At 45.8% G+C, this 18510-nt stretch overlaps 1 protein-coding gene across 3 annotated transcripts in view; it reads left to right on the forward strand.

The window, feature by feature from the left end:
- Positions 1 to 18510, forward strand: part of MAPKAP1 (MAPK associated protein 1) — an 81083-nt gene that overhangs the window by 41620 nt on the left and 20953 nt on the right. For all 3 annotated transcript variants that reach the window (XM_062505516.1, XM_062505515.1, XM_062505517.1), the window contains one exon: positions 4113 to 4222. In XM_062505516.1, coding sequence (XP_062361500.1) covers positions 4113 to 4222 — 110 coding nt within the window. The remainder of the gene's footprint in view (positions 1 to 4112; positions 4223 to 18510) is intronic.

Consider the following 18510-nt stretch of genomic DNA (forward strand, 5'->3'; position numbering starts at 1 on the left):
AGTTTAAGGTAAATCCATTGCATCAGCTGGGATTTTGAGTCTTAACTCTGACTTTATGCTGATCAAGTGGAAATTGCTATTAGTCACTCCCAGGCACTTCCAGCCATGCCAGCTGGTTATGCAGTGAGCTTTTATGCTATAAATTCCACTTCTGGAAAAGAAATTCCACTTCTGTGCTAAAAAAAAAAAATAAATAAAAATGTTTAAAATTGCTCCATATTGGAAAGGAGCTTTTCAAAAAGTTCTCATTCAGAACAGAAATGTTTTGTCCTTTCAGTGTAGGTTGTTTTATTTTGTGGCAGAAGGGGGGGACCCTGCCTGTTCCCAAGGCACCTCAGCACCATGAGGAGAGCCCACTGCAGCTTCTGCCTGTGCTGTTGTTTCCCTTTCCCTCTCCTGAACCTTGCCACCCTGGCTCCGGCGCAGAGGCTGTAAAAGAAGATGGAAAGCCAAGTTACTGCAGAATGATCACTATCATTAACATTCACGGGTGGTTCACTTATCATTCCTGACTGCACAGACATGGCAGCCGTTATGAAACGTCCACAGGTGTAGCACGATGATACATATTACATTGTGCCACAATGGATTTATGTATTCTGTAACAAAAGAAAAGTGTAATGAAAAAATACAGAAGGTAATCCTTTATTCCTCCACTGCACAATTTATCAGTAATGCCTGTGGATGATAAGTGCCAGGGATTTCCTTTGCTTGATTTAACCTTGTCACCCAGGTATGTTTTTGCAAAATGACAGAAAATACAAGCTAAGGAATTTCTTTGGCTTCCAATTTGCCAGCAGCAGTTTTAATTGATTGACCAGCATCTGCTTGTCTGTCCTATTTTCAGTGGGTTGACTTAAAATAAAAGTATCATACCTTAGCAGAGTGAGGTAAAACACATCATTTGTGATAGCAATTAAGGATGTGCTGGGATTGGGCTGGGTGAGGATAGTCCATGCCCATGTTTAGTGCAGAGCAAGCTGGGGAGTGGGGAGGTGAGGTGATGGGTGTTTCTCCTGGGTTGTGGTGGGTTGGTGGTGTTCCAAAAGATCCAGCGCAGCTCCAGGAGAACCCTGGCAGCACATCCAGGGACAGCACAAGGAGCAATGGCCTTAAACTAAGCCACAAGAAGTTCCAACTCAACGTGAGGGAGAACTTCTTTCCATGGAGGGGCAGAGCCCTGGAGCAGCTGCCCAGGGAGGACCTGGAGTCTTCCTCTCTGGAGACATCCCAAACCCACCTGGACACATTCCTGTGGCCCTGCCTGGGCAGGGATTGGATAGGGTGATCTCCAGAGGTCATTTTCCAGCCCAGCTAATCTGTGATTCTGCAGGGCACAGGAACTGTGCTCTGACTCGCTGGTGTGGCCCCAGGATGGCAGCAGGAGCTCTTCGGTCCAGGCTTAGATCCACACCCGGCTCGGATGTGTGAGTGCTGAAATGTTGAACTGAGGTTCTGTGGTGCCTTGTGAGAGGGGAGCCAGGGCAGGGAAGGCACCAGGACAGGGGCTCAGCCCCTCTGGCTGTGCTCCAGAGCAAACAGGCAGGAGTTCACCAAAGCAGGGAGCGCTCTGCGTTTCGCCGCTCTGCCAAGCACTCACTCACGGCTCGCTCTCTAAATATAGCAAAACAGAGGCTTTCTTGTTTGCCTTTGATCAGTAAAATAAACTTTTAAAGATTGTTCTGGGATGAGATCCAGCTTCTGAGGCAAAGAATGGCCGTGGCTCGGGCAGGGTTTAGTAATGGAGTGTCAGGGAATTCAGTGTGACAGTTCTCAGGCCAGCTGCTCCGTGCAAGGGATCGGCCGGACAGGGACACAGAGCACAGCAGCCTGAGCTCTCCAGCAGCTCAAGTGTCAGGAGCTGGGAGAGAATATTCCATTTTTGGGACGTTCCTGCTCCATGGGTGTGTGAGCAGCCCTGAGATGGGGCTGTCTGCTGATGCCCACTCTGTGCCCCGGGGGAAGGGGGCTGCAGGCCCTGCTCTGTTTGGGGTGAAAAATGTAGAAAAGCATTTTGTACAAAGGGGACAATTGTGACTCCTGTTGTTTTGGCTGTAGCAGGTTTTGGAAGACTTCTGTTGCGTTTGCAATTTCTTTTTTCCCTGGAGTATTTTAATTTATTCCCCTCTATTTTGGTTGGAGTTTTCTGGAAAATTCCTGTAGGTATTGCAGAGCGTTGTATGAGTTACCTGGAGGCACCAGGTGTTGTGGTGGCCTGGTCCAGCATGGAGGGCTTTTCATGTAGCACTTCAATGAGAAACCTTGTGTTGTTTAAATAAAAGCACAGAGGTAGTTTCCTTTTTATGATTATAACAGTAGAATAAGCTTTTCACTTTAAAGAATCCACTGAATCTTGCTCAGCAGGGGAGCTGGGACTGAAGCTGTGAGGCTTTTGGGAAGCCAGGGCTTGGCCAGGGCACTGCCTGGTGAAGGGCAGGTGTGTGTGATGCTAGTGCCGGTCACTGGGCTCCCACAGCAGCTTGAGGGGAAATCTGCTCCTCTGTGAAGTGCTTGGGAAGATCTCTGCTCGTTGCAGGCATTAGCCAGAGCCTCTGTGCCCTGGGGCTGTTCCCAAGACAGCAGTGTCACCTGCAGATGTGGTGGCACTCCCTCCCTCAGCCTGCTCCTGCTGCACTGAACACGCAGCAGAAACACAGGGAAAAGCAGATGCATGAAAAGGTTGGGATTATTTGGTTTGAAGACGAGTAAGATAGAGTTATAAATAATAAATGGTCTGGAGAACATAAATTTGGGGCTTTTAGGCAGTTTCATTTTGCCAGGAACAAAGAGAATTGAAAATGAAATTCAGATGAGACCAACGCACAACGGAGGAGAGGGAAATGCATCTCACACAGTGAGGGGGGACATCTCCTGAGCCCAGCCTTGGCTGCTGGTCCCAGGAGCACGAGTGGCCTGCAGGACACTGAGCTGTGACCAGCATGTGCCCAGGCAGGGGGGTCCTGGCCCCCATGCCACGCTGCAGCCAGTGCCCTGGGCATGGCAGTGAGGGGTGAGGGCTCTGTCCTGGCTGGGTCATGGGCTGGGGATGCCACATCTGACCTGACCTGAGCTCCAACCTCTAATCCCAGCATTTGTGTTTCAAAGTGACATGTAATATGGGTTTGTTTTTCAGGATGTACTTGTGTTGCTTGGATTGCTTTCGCCTGCCAGTTGCTTTTAAAAATATTCCAGCTGTGATGTTCATATAGAGCTGTAGTCCCTGATTAAAATTCCTGGTTGCCAGATACAAGGCTCCTCCTCCTGCCCAAATAGCTTTGCAAACCAGTTTTTTCCATGCAGAGCAATCTCTCCGGTGGGAGCCTTCAGCTCTCGGATTTCCCTGGAATTGTCTGCAGTGACATCTACTGACACGAGCCGAGACTGACTGCGAGGGCTAAGGGGCAAAATTTACTGCTCTGCTCATCCAGAGTCTCTTCTATTATACTGTCATTTTTCTGCTTCCCCAGGGGTGCCCCTCTGGGTGTTTGGCAGCAGTATCCCCCACGGCTGTCCCCATGCTCTTTGCAGTCCTTCCCATGGCCTCTCCCGTGGGTGATGACCAGGACAAGGACCCACTGCCCTGGATCTTTCTGGGAGATTTTGTGCCGTTGCCTTCACAAAAACGTGCGCAAAGAAACCCCGTTAGGTTGGAAATAATGCATTGAAATAATACCTTGATAGTGCTGCAAAGCTTCTGCCACTGAGGGGTGTTCTGCTACTTGTCCCTAATGGTGTGTTAGGGTAAAAATGCCACTGCAAACTGCTTCCCTGCTGTGTGCTGTGAAACACCCCACAGACATGAGCTGAGGAGATGAGGAGCCCCCCAGGTACATTGGCTCATTTTTCTCTTCAAATGCTGAACGCCAAATGATCAAAAATAACAATAAATTAAGAAAATCCTTACACCCCTTGCCTTGAATCTCAATCTGTTTTGGCTGGTTTTGTCTCTGCCTTGCTAAGGCAGTTTGCTTGGTTTCTCCTTTTAACTTCCCTTCCCAGCCCAACTTCGTTAACCGTGTGCCTAACGAGTGCTTTGCTTGAAGCTAACGAGGGCTGCGGGGAGCTGCCAGTGATGATTGTTTTGTAAAACTGCATGTGCATCTGTCTTGCAGAAATGCTGCTCATGGATTCTCACTTATTCAGGTGGACAGTATGAAGGTCACCATGAAGGATATCTTACAAAAGGCCTTAAAGAGAAGGAAGGGATCACAGAGAGGCTCAGGTGGGTTATTTATCGTATTTTCTAGAGGGCAGGGTGTTTTCTCCATGAGTATATTTTATATCTCTTTGTAACTGTTGTGAACCTTGCTCAGGTTTTGGGGGGTTGTGTCCCAGCCCCACTCACAGCAGTTTTGTGCACAGGTCTGTGTTCTCCATGCTGGCACAAAGCTGGCAGTGCAGGAGCTGCATAACGTTTGCTGCAGAGCAGTGTATCCATTCCTGCAAATATTTATTTATGATAACAAAGCCATTTGCATTCAAGACCAGTTCATGGTAATTTGGGATGATGGGTAGAAGTACAGCAAGTCCAGCCCATGATAGGGTTTCTATATGTACTTTTAATTTATGTAAGAAAATTATGCTTAGCACGATTTGAAATAATTTCAAGGATTCATTGTTACTTGTAGTGAAAAAGAAAAATTTACTTTCTGCAATGTTATCAAAATAGTGATGTTATAGTTAAGGCACATGAACACTTAAAAAGGGAAAATGTACAGTGCTTGTATTTCTATCTTAAACAATGTTTTTCTGGGGGGTAGATGTGCATTCACATATATGTTGGTGTATATATTTCAGAAGTATAAGGCTGAGAGATCTCTCCAGCAACAAGAAATAATTACTGAGAGAAATTGCACTGAGTCTTGTCACGCAACAAAGGAACTTTAATATAAACCCATCTATATAGCAGGAAAGATAAGGATCTTGTCTTTGTAAATGAATGAAACCTCCTTATACATCCTCAGTTTTAACTATGGGGAAAGAAAATAAACCCTGTTCTCCTTAGAAAAAGTAGTTCAGTGCAGTTTTTAAATGCGTGTATAATCTGTCACGGATTTAATTAGCTATCTTCAGATGAGAGCTGAAGTTTTAATAAAAGTTAGAAGAGATAACACAGTGAAGGACACGGATGAGCTGTCTCAAGGCCATATTCCAAGGGAACGATAAGAGCTGTAAAAAATGGCAGAGAAGAGCAATTGAATGGAGCAATGAAAATCTGATTCTCGTAAAAAAAAAAAAAAAAAAAAAAGGAGGGGGGGGGGGAAATGGAGAGGAGCAGTGCTGGGGGTGGAGAGGAGCCCCGGCAGTCTGCAGCAATTTGGAGGGTGGCCAGGAGCCATCGCTCAGCCCCGGCTGCGGCGCCTCCGGCCAGATGTGCCAGCGGCGCGTCCGGCCCTTGCCAGCTGACTGCACCGTGTGATAACCAGCCCTCTGGATGCCCATCGCTGGCCGCGGAGATAGAATTAAATGATGATGATCTTCCCACAAGTTGGGAGAGGAAACAATGCATATAAATCTTGATTTCATCTCAGCGTGAGAAGTCTTTATCCATCATCACTCATAATGAACAAGTCGTTAGCGGCGATGAATGGTGTTGGGTTTTTTTCAAACACCTCTTTTGTTCACTTTTTGGGTGACTTTTATTTATTTCCTGGGGTCAGATTTCCTTTCCCTGAAGGGAGGTTGCTAAAGGATTCACTTAGCTCAGTCTTTAAACTGCTTCCCCCCTTCGTGTAACAGATGTTTTATTCTTTGTTCATTTAAAATTTGATTCTGCTCTGACTTTGTTGCTTTTGCTCAGTAGTTTAGAAAAGGAATGGACCTGGCATTTGTTCCTCCAGCGAATACATTCAATTCTGCTGCCTTGACCCTCCTGCTCAGAACCCTTGGCAAGAGCGGGGTATATAGGGGTGCATCAGAATTTGTTGTTAACATTAATTTATCTTATCCAAACCTTTCCTTATTCCCAATTACATCCCTCTCCCAAAATGTGGATTATCAGGCTTTAGGGGGCTGGGAGGGCTTAGGAAGGTCTTGCTGTCATCTTTAAAGCAGCAGCAATTGTAGCTGTGTGCACAGAGGGACCCTCTGGATCCAGCCAGGCTGTGCCAGTCCCCATCTGCCATGGGCTCGGAGTGCTGGGAGGGCAGGGAGAACTCAGGATGCCACCACAGTGGGCACAGAGAGACTGGAGCAGGAGCAGGAAAAGGTTTTGCCATCATTCCTCACCTACCACCACATCCTTTGTCATTGGAAAGGATGCGCCTCTCTCTGTGACTGGGCGATGCAGGGATAAATGGAATTGCAGATCAGAACATCTGCACAGCACAGGCCTGGGCCAGGGTGCTTCAGGTCATTATTAGCCATTTCTCCTCATTCAGCAGTGCTTCATTTAAAGCTGATTGGTCTGATTTTTAAAAAGTCGTTACCAAGAATAGACTGAACGTGTTTATTTAAAGTTTTTGGAATAGTTAAGTAAAACTGAAATGCCCGTGAGCTTTTCTGCCTGTCTTCAATGGGCCTCCAGATCAGTCTTTTCAGGACAGATAAATTTATTACATTGTAGCCTATGCTGTTTTCAAGCCCTAGTAGAAGCAGTAGCTTTCTCATCTGTTTTCACCACTGACTTACAGGACATTTCTCAGTCTGGTCCTGAGTTGGTAGGAAAATGCAAACCTGGGTTGGCTACTTTGGGTGAGGAAAATTTGGGGAATTCCTGTGGTAGAGTTGGGAAGGATTTGTTCAGCATTACCAGGGCTAAAACATTAGGTTACTTTTCTCTAAATACTTTGTTCAGCCATTATTTGTTGCAGCAAAATACTAGTCAGTAGGAGACAGAAGTGGGCTACAACCTTTGCTTTGTAGAAAGAGGCCTGAAAAAACAGAAGGAATATTCTGACTGTGCCTAGCTCGATTTAGATAAAATTATTGCAAACCGTTCAAACTATTTCACCTTCCTTGCAATTCTTCTTTCTTAGTGTCTCAAGGCTTTTGACACATGAACTCTGACCATTTTTAAATGATAATATTTGAGCCAGTCAAGGGGAAGCACAGGTGGTGAAATAATGGGATGTGTTGTAGCTGAGAGAGCCATGGCCCCCAGTCCTTTCCTGGAGGACGTGGTTGTCCTGCAGCAGGACTGTGGGACCTGGTGACCTGTCCCACCACAGGCACCCACAGGGGGTTAATGGGAACGCTGCATCATCTCCTGCCACGTGCCCAAATAACCAACTGGGAGAAGTGTGTGGGAATGGCTGCAAGTTAGGAAAAAGCCTGTAACAACCAGTCAGTGCTGCATACTGGAGAAGATAAATCTGCAGAGGAAACCGTTGAGGCAGATGTTTAATTAGTTGGAGCCAGGCTGGATAAATCAGGATAGGAGCTGTCTATGCAGATACTCCGGTGTGCCTTCCCTTCCTCTGGGCTGGTGTCACTGGCTTTAAAAACAAACTGTTCTTTTTGCTGAGGAAAGAAGCAGCAGAAAGAGTCGTAGAACCTCTCGCTTACTGTAATGGATTCCCCTGTGTACTCTCGTAAAATAGAAAATGTAATTGATGTTTTCTTATGGTAATGAAAAGTAACGAAGTCGAGTACTTTATCATCAATTTGTTTAACCTATGGCGTGCTCAGCAGCGTGTATTGCACAGGCATGTTTTATGGGAGGGCTGGAAATAAAACACTGCACTTGTGGGGTGAGCTTCTAGGGGAAACTGGTCTAATCCAGGATGGACCACCTTGAGGGGGCTCAGGGGCATTGCACGTGCAAGAGGGTTTTCTGAGAATAGCCCAAATGGAAGAGAAAGAGCCTGAGGATGGGGTGATGCCCCAGCCACAGAGATGGAGCTGGAAGCTCCATCAGTGCCACAGGGACCTGGCTGGGCACAGCACAGGCCTGGCACTGGTCAGGCACTGGGATAACAGCCCTTGGAGTACCCTGGTGTCCAGAGGTAGTTTAAGGATTGTTTTGTATAATCCTGCCATGCCTACATCTCCTTTCTTTGAGCACTTCAGCAGCTGATGGTGTAAATATAAAATCTCTCTGCACTGTGGCAGATCTGCAGAAAAGAACTCACATGCTGGAGATTGGGAGCATAAGAACTTCCTGTTCTCCTTGAATTTATCAGTAAAAATGTCAGATACCGTGCTGTCTGGATTTTGAACAGCTCTAATAACCGAGTCCTGAAAAGCTGTTTTAAAAGGTGAGATTTGGGTGTTTTAGTACTTGGGATAATTCTGCTCCCCAGAGATCAGTAACAGCCTTAACATTAACTTCTGGAGCAAGTATCTGCTAGGCATGCTTGAAAATTCCACCCTTGGGCTTGGCAGAGGAAGTTTTGGAGGTTGTACAGATCATGTTGCAGAGCTGTAAAACACCATTACCCCTAGAACTTGATTTGCTTTATTGGGAAATGATTTTCCTGCTCAGTCAGTCTGGTGTGTGTTTCTGCTGGTCTTACTTTCACCAATACTCATGTGTTACCCCATTAGCATTAAGAAATTTGGGTTGTGGTAGATGTGCACTTTAAATCCTGCTTTTTTAGGGAGGCTCAGTGGGACCAAGGCAGGCACAGTTCTTCCAAGGTGGAAGGCACAGCCCATGCTCTGATCCCACAGCTCAGCTGAGGCTGGGGCTGACAGCAGCCCAGGGTGTGCAGCAGGCAAGGAGATCTTATCAGGCTTTTTATATCTGCACCAAAGCCTGCACTCAATATTCCCTATAAAATATGTTTGCATGGATCATGATTTTAAGAACATAAGAAAGATGGTGACTTCATCCTTGATACTTCATGTATCTTAATGCCATGGTGATTCTCAAATTAAATATGTGCAGGAACTATATGTACACTTGGAAGTTATCTCCCTGCCTGTGAGCTGTCTCATTCCCGCTGCTCTTCACCAAACACATTCCCTGGGATGCCAGTTGCCTTCTCCTCCAGAGCTCGACTGAATGGACTATAAATACTAATGTAAAGTAAATAACAATGCAGAGAGAATGTGTGCAGAGGCTTTGTTTTCAAACAAATTAAGCATTGATGTCAGTATATAAAAACTGAATGTTCTTAGAAGGAGATGAGAGACAAAACTAAACAACTTTAAAAGCTGAAATGCTGGAATAATCCTGCCTGTTCCTGGTCCGTGTCAGCCTCTCTTCATCTGAAATTTCTAGTGAACAGAGAAGTCTCCTCTGATTAATCTTGTCTGATTTCAAGTAGAAATTCTTTGCAGGGTGAACATGCTACTGATTATTATTTAATAGCTGCCTCCGACTGCAAACATCCCCTGACCAGAAAGGCTCAGTCCTTTTAAGAACAAAATGCTCTACAAGTTTAATTGTTATAAACAAAACCTTCTGCCAACATTGCACAGACATGACCTGTATTTTCCGTAGGTTAGAGGGAGAGTTATTAGCTCAGTGTTCTGTGAGTTTGGAGAAAGATTAATACTTTTTCGATAAATGAAAACAGCTGCTTTGCAATAACATTCAAGTCCCTAACAGCTGTCAACCAGTGCTTTTTGCATTCTTTAAAATGTGTAAAGTGACCAAAAATAGTTTAAAATAATCTTCCTGCTCTGTTTAAGTGTATTATTTCACTGCCACAGGAAGCTGAATAATAAGAAAAGAGAAAGATTCAAGAAACAGGCGCAGGACTTAAAGATAAAAGTCTCCATATCATATTTTAGTCTCTACAGCAGAATCAGAAGAACTGCGGCTGCCAAGGTCAGGGAAAAGAGCCTATTCCATCCCCTGGTACCTGGGAGCAGTCTGTTACAGACCCAGGTTTTGTGGTGGTTGATTATTCCCATGTTTTAGATTTGTTCCCACAAAGTTTAGGTTACCCCTCAGAACCTGGAGAATCTCAGATGAAGAGTTCTGCTTGGGGCTCATCTTTGTTTGAGGAGCAGATGGGGAGGACAGATCTGAGTTGTGTTTGAAAATTCAGTTTCTGACCTGTCAGTGTCAGCACCACGTTGAATGTCAAATTTCATGGCTTAAATGTTCTACAACAGCTGCTACAGGAGCTGTGGGCCTTGCTGGGGTTTTCTTTCCTCGTCCTACCTTGTTGGTGGGAGAGTAAGACAAAAAAATGTCAATAAGGGGAGGTGTGTGTGTGTATTTTAGTTTCACATGTATGTATTTATTCATACATTTAAAAAAAGGAGAATTAAAAAGATAAACTATGTAAAGCCACAGCCCTGTGATTAAAACACTTCTAACAGATGAACTACAATTAGAATAAACTGTCATTAAAGTTTGATACTGTCATGGAATGATGGTAACTGAGGAGTTTAAATTTAAAAGTAAATATGTTCGAGTAGGCAATGCATATGTTTGCTCTGACTCTTTCTGGGATGGAAGCCCCAGCATCTGTGACAGTGAAAAGCCAATTAATTTGTGTTTTCTTGTGTTCACACTCATGCTTTTCTGCCTAATGGTAGTCGTGAGTTACTCTGGCTCCAAGTGCTTTGTTTTGGATCATTACAGCACCCCTGCAGAGCCTGGTGCCCGGGTTAGGAATGGAAATACCTGGAAATACCTCAGGGATCTGGGTTTGGATCCCTGTCAGCGGGATGTGAATTAGAGAGTGGACACTGGTGTCTGCAGAGCCTGTCTGCAGAGCAGGGACCAGCCAGTGTCCCCAACCTGTGCCCCATTCCCAGAGCTGTGCCCAATTCCCAGAGCTGTGCCCCATTCCCAACCTGTGCCCCATTCCCAGAGCTGAGCACCATTCCCAGAGCTGTGCCCAATTCCCAACCTGTGCCCCATTCCCAGAGCTGTGCCCAATTCCCAACCTGTGCCCCATTCCCAGAGCTGTGCCCCATTCCCAACCTGTGCCCCATTCCCAGAGCTGAGCCCCATTCCCAACCTGTGCCCCATTCCCAGAGCTGGGCTTGGCTCCCCTCACTGCTCCCAGCCAGGGGCTGGTCCAGGAAGGGGAAAAGGGCTCAGTGCAGGTTTTTTAGGGTGTTCCCCTCAGCAGGGTGGGTGAGCAGTGTGGAGAGGGGCGATGGAACTGCTGGGGATGATTTCCTCCTGCCTGCAGCCTGGGCTCTGCTGTGCAGCAGGGATGATTTATGATTTATTCCACACACCCCTTCTCTCTCCCCAGCCTGTTGATGCTGAGCAGAGCCCAGGGACGGGGACAGGGATGCTGGTGTTTGTGGAACAGCTCGTTGGGAGTAAAGTTTGTTAATAGTTGGTCAGAACAGCATGGCTAGTTACCCCTGTGCCTTGGGCTGGTGAGGGGCTGGGTATCAGCCTGGATGGGTGAGAAGAATTATTCGTGCCCAGCCTCCAAAACAAAATGAAATATTGAATGGGGTTTATTTTCGATCTGTTGGTATTGAATTAATGTGGTTACTGGTTCTTATGGATTTGTAATAATGCTGTAATTTACGTGACATTTTTAACTGTGCAGCTCGGTGTTTGGGTGACTGAGATTTCTGTGTTTGTTCCACCCACTCTGATGAGCAGAGGCTGTGCTGGTCCCTGGTACCTTCATGGGATCAGCTGCTCCCTGCTCTGTGTCTGTGAGCCCTCGAGTGCAGCCGTGGTTGTGCTGCCCCAAACTGCAGAGCAATCCCTGGGGTCCCCCTGGGCAGGGAAAGCTCCTTTGTCCCTGGTAGCCCACGCAGGCAGTGGGAGAGCCCTGGTGCTGGTCAGCCAGCAATGTCCATCTGGGCTGGCCCCAGGACAGTCCCTTGGGGACAATTCCAGGCACTGAGAACGAGGCACCTCCCAGAGCTGTGAGTTTAAGATAAAATCTGTGTATTGGGTTTCTGCTGTAGGTGCTTTACATTACAGATCAAACATGATGGTTTTGTCTCAGCTTTATTTAGAGCTACATGCTGCTAATGCAGAAAGGTAGCAACAAAGTAAAACCCTTCTGTTGATGCTGTGCACAGCCTGGGTTGCTGCTGGCCATGCTGCACATTTGCTGTTCCCCAGAAAAGCAATCCAGAAATGAAGTGTTTGTTTCTTCTTAAGGAGGTTTTGACTAAATTCTTTAATTTCACTGGCTGTCAAGGTAGTGTTAAGTAAAATAGGTTTGAACTGCTGTAGTTTTTGTGTACTGGACTAGATGTCAGAAACCTTTGCCATCACTGGAAATTCTGTCACTCTGGATTTACTATCTGTTTCCCACAGCTGAATTCCTGAGCAGTGTGATTTAACACCTTGGCTCTCCATCAACCAGGCCTGGCATTTATTTGAATGCATTACACCACTGGTTTCCATAAACTATTTTACAATTGTTTCATATAAATGACTGTTTATTTCTACAAAAACCATCTGTATTTCTGTGGAAAGCAGCAGATAACTGTGTGTAAAATTCAGTAATGTCACAACAGTGTGAGTTAAGGAAAAACAGATTGGGCTAAGAAAAAAACCTCTCATGCTTGTGCGTAATGTTAAAAGTTTGTTTTCACTATTTAAATATCTTTATTTATTAACCAGTATTTGCATTTGTAATGATAAAATCTTTATTCCACTTCAGAGGTGTTGAGGGGCTTTGGGGATTTTTAGCAGATAAACAGATTTAAGACGTCCTCGCAGCAGCAGGATTGGAGATGTAAACATTCTGCTCTGCAGCCAGTTCCTCTCACACTGTTTACATATTTTCTGTTGTTTTATTGTCATTGCCAAGCACACAATGGAATCCTGCCCCTTCTGTCATGTTCTGAGAAAGCTGCTGCAGAAGGAGTCCTGAGCCCTCTCCCTGCTCCCAATTTCTGTGCTCTCCACCCTGGACTGATCCTGCTCCTCCCTCTGCCCTTTTTGTTTCTGCTCCAGTGCTCCTCCCCTGGCCCAGGGGCCATGTCCAGCATCCCTGGGGAGCCAGGGTTGCCCCAGACCTCCCCAGAGGGACGAGGAACTGCCTCAATTTCCCTCCTCCCAGCTAGCACCCAAGGAGCCTCCACACTGAGCTATTTTAATTCCTCCATCTGCTGCCCATGTGCTGGCAGAGGGAGCACTGGAATCCAGCAGTCTTACACTTAGCACGACTGATACTTTCTGACAGACTATTTGAAATGATAGAAATACATAAATCTCCTCTTTTTTATGACCTTGTAATAGCTGCAACATATTTCCAGCAAATATTTTCTATAGCAATAATAAAAAAGCGATAACAAAAAATAAATATAAATATAGTTTAAACTCAAGCAGAATCACGCTTTCAAAGCCCAGGGATGGAGCAGCAAAGCAATAAATCACAAATCCTTGTGAAAGGAGGGACTTGAAACACAAAGTCCCACAGACATCAGTGTTAAATGTTTATCAACAGGGGTTTTTTGACTGCTCTGCTGCCTTCTGCCTCTGGACAGTGCTCATTTCCCTTTTGCTTGTTCCCTCCTGCCCAGCATCTGTCACTGTGGCTGTTGGGCTGTGGCTGCCTAACTGTCCACATTTCTGATTTGTTTTTCTTTCTTATTTTCTTTGTTGTTTTTTTTCTTTTCCTTTGTTATTTCCTTTGCCCAGAGAAGCTGTGGCTGCCCCTGGATCCCTGACAGTGCCCAAGGCCAGGCTGGATGGGGCTTGGAGCAGCTTGGGACAGTGGGAGGTGTCCCTGCCATGGCAGGGGAAGGGGCTAGATGAGGTTCCCCTCTGCCCTGAGCCATTCTGGGATTCCCTGGTTCCTGCAGAGCCCTGGGAGCAGTGCCCGAGGTGTGCTGCAGGTCAGGAGATGCTGCACCATTAACACCGTGTTTAACGTGTTCCTCACACCAGCTGCTCTGGGGTGTGGGTTTGTGGAAGGACTTCAAGGGCAGACAGGTTTTTCTGGGCTTTCTCACCAGGTAAACTGTGAAATTGTAAGAGGAACCCCTAGCAAAGAGCAGAATTAATGGATGACACGTGAGTAAATGCAACACACAGGGGCAAAGGCAGGCATGGCTTTGGCAGGGCAGGCTGGGCTCCAGCAGGCTTGAGGGAGCCAGAGACCATCTCAATGGGATGGTGGGCTTTCCATGGCTTCCTTAGATTTCCAAAAAAGATTTGACAAAGGCTCATAAAGCAATTTAGCTGTCACAGGATGAGAAGGAGGATCCTCGCATGGATTAATAATTGATTAAAAGACAGGAAACAAAGAATAGGAATAATGGCCCTGGGTGATTAGTAACTAGGTTACTGGTGGAGCTCCAGTGGAACTGGTGGAACCTGCATTGTTCATTAATGTGGGGCATGGAAAGGATGTGAATGCTGATGTGACAAAATGTGCTGTTGATACAAAAGAGGTAAGAATAGTGCAGATAAAAGCTGTCTGTGAAGCACTGCAGAGGTATCCACAGTGCTGAGTGACAGGACAATAAAACCAGAGAGGGAATTCAGTGTCAATGAGCACAAAATAATATACATGGTGAAAAGCAACTGTAACTATATGTGTACAATGATGGGCTCTAATTACCTTCCATCAGTCAGGAAAGGTATCCAGCATCATCACGGGTAGTTCTCTGAACACTTCAGCTCCATGTAGGAGCAAGCAGAAAGACAAATGGAGCATCAGGAACTGAGTCCATAAATCCCAACGTACCCACATCTTAATTGCTGTATTTTGTCTCAAAAAAAAGAGAAGTGAAGAGATGCAGAAAGGGAGGAGTGTGGAAATGGATCAGGCACATGAAGTGAGGAGCAGATGCTGAGGAGGGAAGGGCTTTTGTGGTGTGGAAAAGGCACAACTGGGTACCAGAGGTGTCTGTGCAGTGCAGATGGTGGGGACAGTGAATTGGGAAGGTTTTAGCCTGGTAGTTCAGAGACAGGAACTGCTCACCCCAAACATTGGGGTGGAAATGGCTCATTGGAACAAAAGGAATACTTTTCCTCACACAGTGTAATAAATTCAGGAGGTAAATGTCATGAAAATGGGAAATTCAGAAGTGTTTTGGACAAATGCACAGACTATAAAGGGAACAGGAACAGCTGATATAGCACAGGTGGAACTGGGGTGTTGGTGAGAATTATGGGAGCTCTTGAAGGTGAAGAGGGATATGCAGGCATAGGGGTGTGTTTTGTTGTAGAGACTAATGCCATAAAATATAGCCTCAGTTTTCAACAATTTCTTTGGTTTGGGTTTTTTTGTTGATACTGGCCTTTTTTGTTTTTGTTTGACAATTCCACAAACATTAAATATTCCTTCTATAATCCTTATTTCACCCTGGTAACTAGTTTGGAGATGCAGGGGGGTTTGGTTGGGGTTTTGTTTAAAACCTGGTTCCCTGTTGCAGTGTTAGTATTGTTTATTGTGCAGATTCACCCCTGACCGTGGCATTCTTCATTGCTATTGAAAGTTAATGGGGGAAAAATTGCATTCCAAACATTTGAACCCGTAGTAGCCATGGCTGAACTTAGTTGATCTCTGGTGATCGGTTCAATTTAGTTACGATTTTTAGCCATTAGGCTGGGGCTGAATGATGGTGATTTGGTTGAGGCCAAATGTCTGCAGAAAATTGGCTGTTTGATAAGAGCCCTGTTATCAGAGGGGGATACTTTCTCATTTACATTTAGATGAGTATTGATTATTTATTTACTCAGAGAAGTGAGATTCGTTCCCAATCTTATCTCTCTAGTCTCTGCTTGTCAGCAGAAAGAGAGAGAGAGCTCCTGACAACAGCCCAAGATAACAGCACTTTGTAGTGGAGATAAAAGTTGGAATGGGCCTTTTTCTAGTCTTGACTGAGAGGATAAGTTTTAAAAATTAGAACTGATGGGTTGTGCTTTCAAAAGCCCTTTCTGAAAGCTTTGCAGCTTAAATGGCAACAGAATTGGTTTGTTGGAATGCGGGTGGCCATTCCCTTCTGAAAGGGGTCCCTTAATTTGATTATAGGGTGGGATTCTTCCCAGGCATCTTTGTGTGCTCATAGGGAAGCTCTGGGTCTTGGGGTATGTTTCCTTGGTTTTAATTCCTGATGAACATTCCTGTCTCTAAAGGGGTGTCATGAGATGGCCAAGTGGGTATCTGTGGACAGAATCCATGGTGAGAGTGGTAGAACAGGGATTTGCATGGGAGGGACGTGTGTGGTGGAGGATCAGCCACAGGAGGGGTGTGGAGCCCTGGGAGCTGCCACCAGCAGGAAAGCTTGGCTTGGGACACTGGCCAGGACAGTCCGTGCCAGGATTTTAAAGGTTTATTTTACTACTGCATTGAGCATTTGCATGAGATTACAGAAATCCATAAAATCCATCTTTGGTATTGCCACTTGAAAAATTTGTGGAAATTCACAGAGCAGGATTCCATTAGGAGACCGTTAAATTATCCAATATTCCTACTACAGTGACATCATTTGAACTTGTGAGAGAAGCCTGATAGTAAAACTCCTCCACAGACTCAGCCTAATGTTCTTCATCTGTTGGGAAGCAGAGGTCACGTAAATGTGGACAGATATTTAAAGCATAATTGAAGAGTAGATACTCTCTAAAAATCCATTTGCACTTTTTTATTAATTTCTCAGTATTTGCTTTTTTAAAAATTTCTCAGTATTTTCTGCTTTTAAGGAGCTATCCATAAGGCAGGTTGACCTGGTTGCTGCTCTGGAGCTCTATTTCCCTGCTTTATTAGCAGAGTTAATACAAGCTTGACACAAACTGGGTAAAACAATTTACCTGATCATGGAGTTCTCAAGCTGCTCCAGATAGAAATGATCCTGTGCCACTGCAGGGCATGTTGAGGGGTGTGATCCCTGGTGGATCTCCTTAGGGTTCAGCAGCCTGGGGACTGTTTCTGCTGTGGGTGATGTTCTTTGGGGTGGATCCACACAGAGGGTGAACCCTGTCTGGATTTAACCCTTCCATCATGTCAGGGTTTGCCCCCACTGAGCAGGGGTTTGGGACTGGGTTCCAACAGTGCAGATGTGGAACCAGCAGTTCCCTTGGATGTAGCTTGGGATTCTCTGGAAGCTGCTTGGGATAAGCAGACAAAGCCATTGGTCCTGTTCTTAAACCTACAGCAGATTTTAAATCCAAATTGATTTACTGCTTTAAGATTTGTTTCAATTCAGTATATTTTGCTTCTGCCTAACAAGCAGGCCTCTGTTTATCTAATTTATTTTAAATTTAAATTGTTAATCACATTTCCAGTAGCCGGGAGAGGAGCAGTGGTGGTGCTGGGTCTGGTCGCCTCTCTTTGTGCTGTGTGGTTTGCACTGCAGATGCTTTGGCAGCTCCTCGTGCCATCACTGGTTGTGCTGGGCTGGGTGGGAGTGCTGGGGCTCCTCCTGTGTCCCCTAAAAAGCCTGGCACTGCATCTGCTCTGAGAGGCACTGGGAATAAGGAGTGTCCATCGGGGAGGGAGCGCGCCCGGGCCAAGCAGCGAGTGCCTCACGTGGGATGGAATGAGAAGCTGTAATTGAAATTCTGCTGTAGTAAATTTAAAATTAATTGGCTAACAAATTCCATTCCTTAGGCATGCCATCTGAGGCTGGAAGACTTAATTTTTTTATATATTTTAAATATTTCATCATACACGCTTGTAATTCAAAGTCAGCAAACAGTCAGAAATCTTTTAAGTACTGGTGAAGAGGGAATAGATTTTGTTATTTCAGTTCTAGGTTTTTTGTTACTTTGAAACCTGGTTAAAGGGGCTTTGCATCACTTTAGATTTTTCAGGTATCTGTTCAGGTTATTTTACTGGATTATATGGAAAATACACAGCTAAGACCTTGGTGTGCAGTTCAGCTCTCAGGTGTGAGCAGAAGTGGAGCGAGGACAGGAGGGCATTGGCCCCAACAGCTTGGAAGGAGCTTTTCTTCTTCAAGGTCCCACCTGGAACTTGGGGTACATGTGGGTTTTCCCCCACCCTGCCAGGGCCTCTCCCAGCCACTGCCAGGAGAGCAGGGCTGGAGCTGCCTCATGGGGCTACACCTGGAGTTGGATCAGTGTCCTGGGTTTGTTCCAGTTAAGGCATGTAGTTTAAGGACCCATTCAACTAAAAGATTTTTTTTTTTTTGAATGGCCTAGATTTTGTGAAAACAACTTTTGGTACATTTTCTGTAGTTGTAAAACAGTTTCTTAAGTGGTGTTATCCTTACATTGGGGATTTGGTTGGGGAAGAAAGAAGTCGGCAGCTGAACCTTCAAGATCTAATGTTAAGATATGAAAATAATTAACTCAAAGCAGCAGGATCTGTCCCTCTGTGATTCTGTTCCTTAGGAAGGGCTGATTTCCCTCCCAGGTATTTCCCAGCGCTCTGTGCAGGCAAGAGGGATGGGCAGCAGGGAGCAAACACAACACAGGACGTTGTTCACTGAGGAAAGATGCCCAGAAAATGCCCCAGGTTGTGGAGCGAGGTGTGAGCAGGTTCCCCACAGCAGGCTGTGCTCCTGCCCTGGGTGTGAGACATGGCAGAGCTGCACACAAGGGGTGTGCTGCAGGCTCACCTGGTGGAGGAACAGCCTGGGAGTGTTGGGCAGGGGTTTGTCAGGTCATGCCTGGTTCAGCTCAGGACAAGTGGAATGTTTTGTTTCCTCCCACACCATCCTCCAGCTCCTTCCTTTGGCAAAGGGCTCAGAGACATCAACACC

Source organism: Cinclus cinclus, chromosome 19, assembly GCF_963662255.1.
Source record: "Cinclus cinclus chromosome 19, bCinCin1.1, whole genome shotgun sequence".
Taxonomy (NCBI): domain Eukaryota; kingdom Metazoa; phylum Chordata; class Aves; order Passeriformes; family Cinclidae; genus Cinclus; species Cinclus cinclus.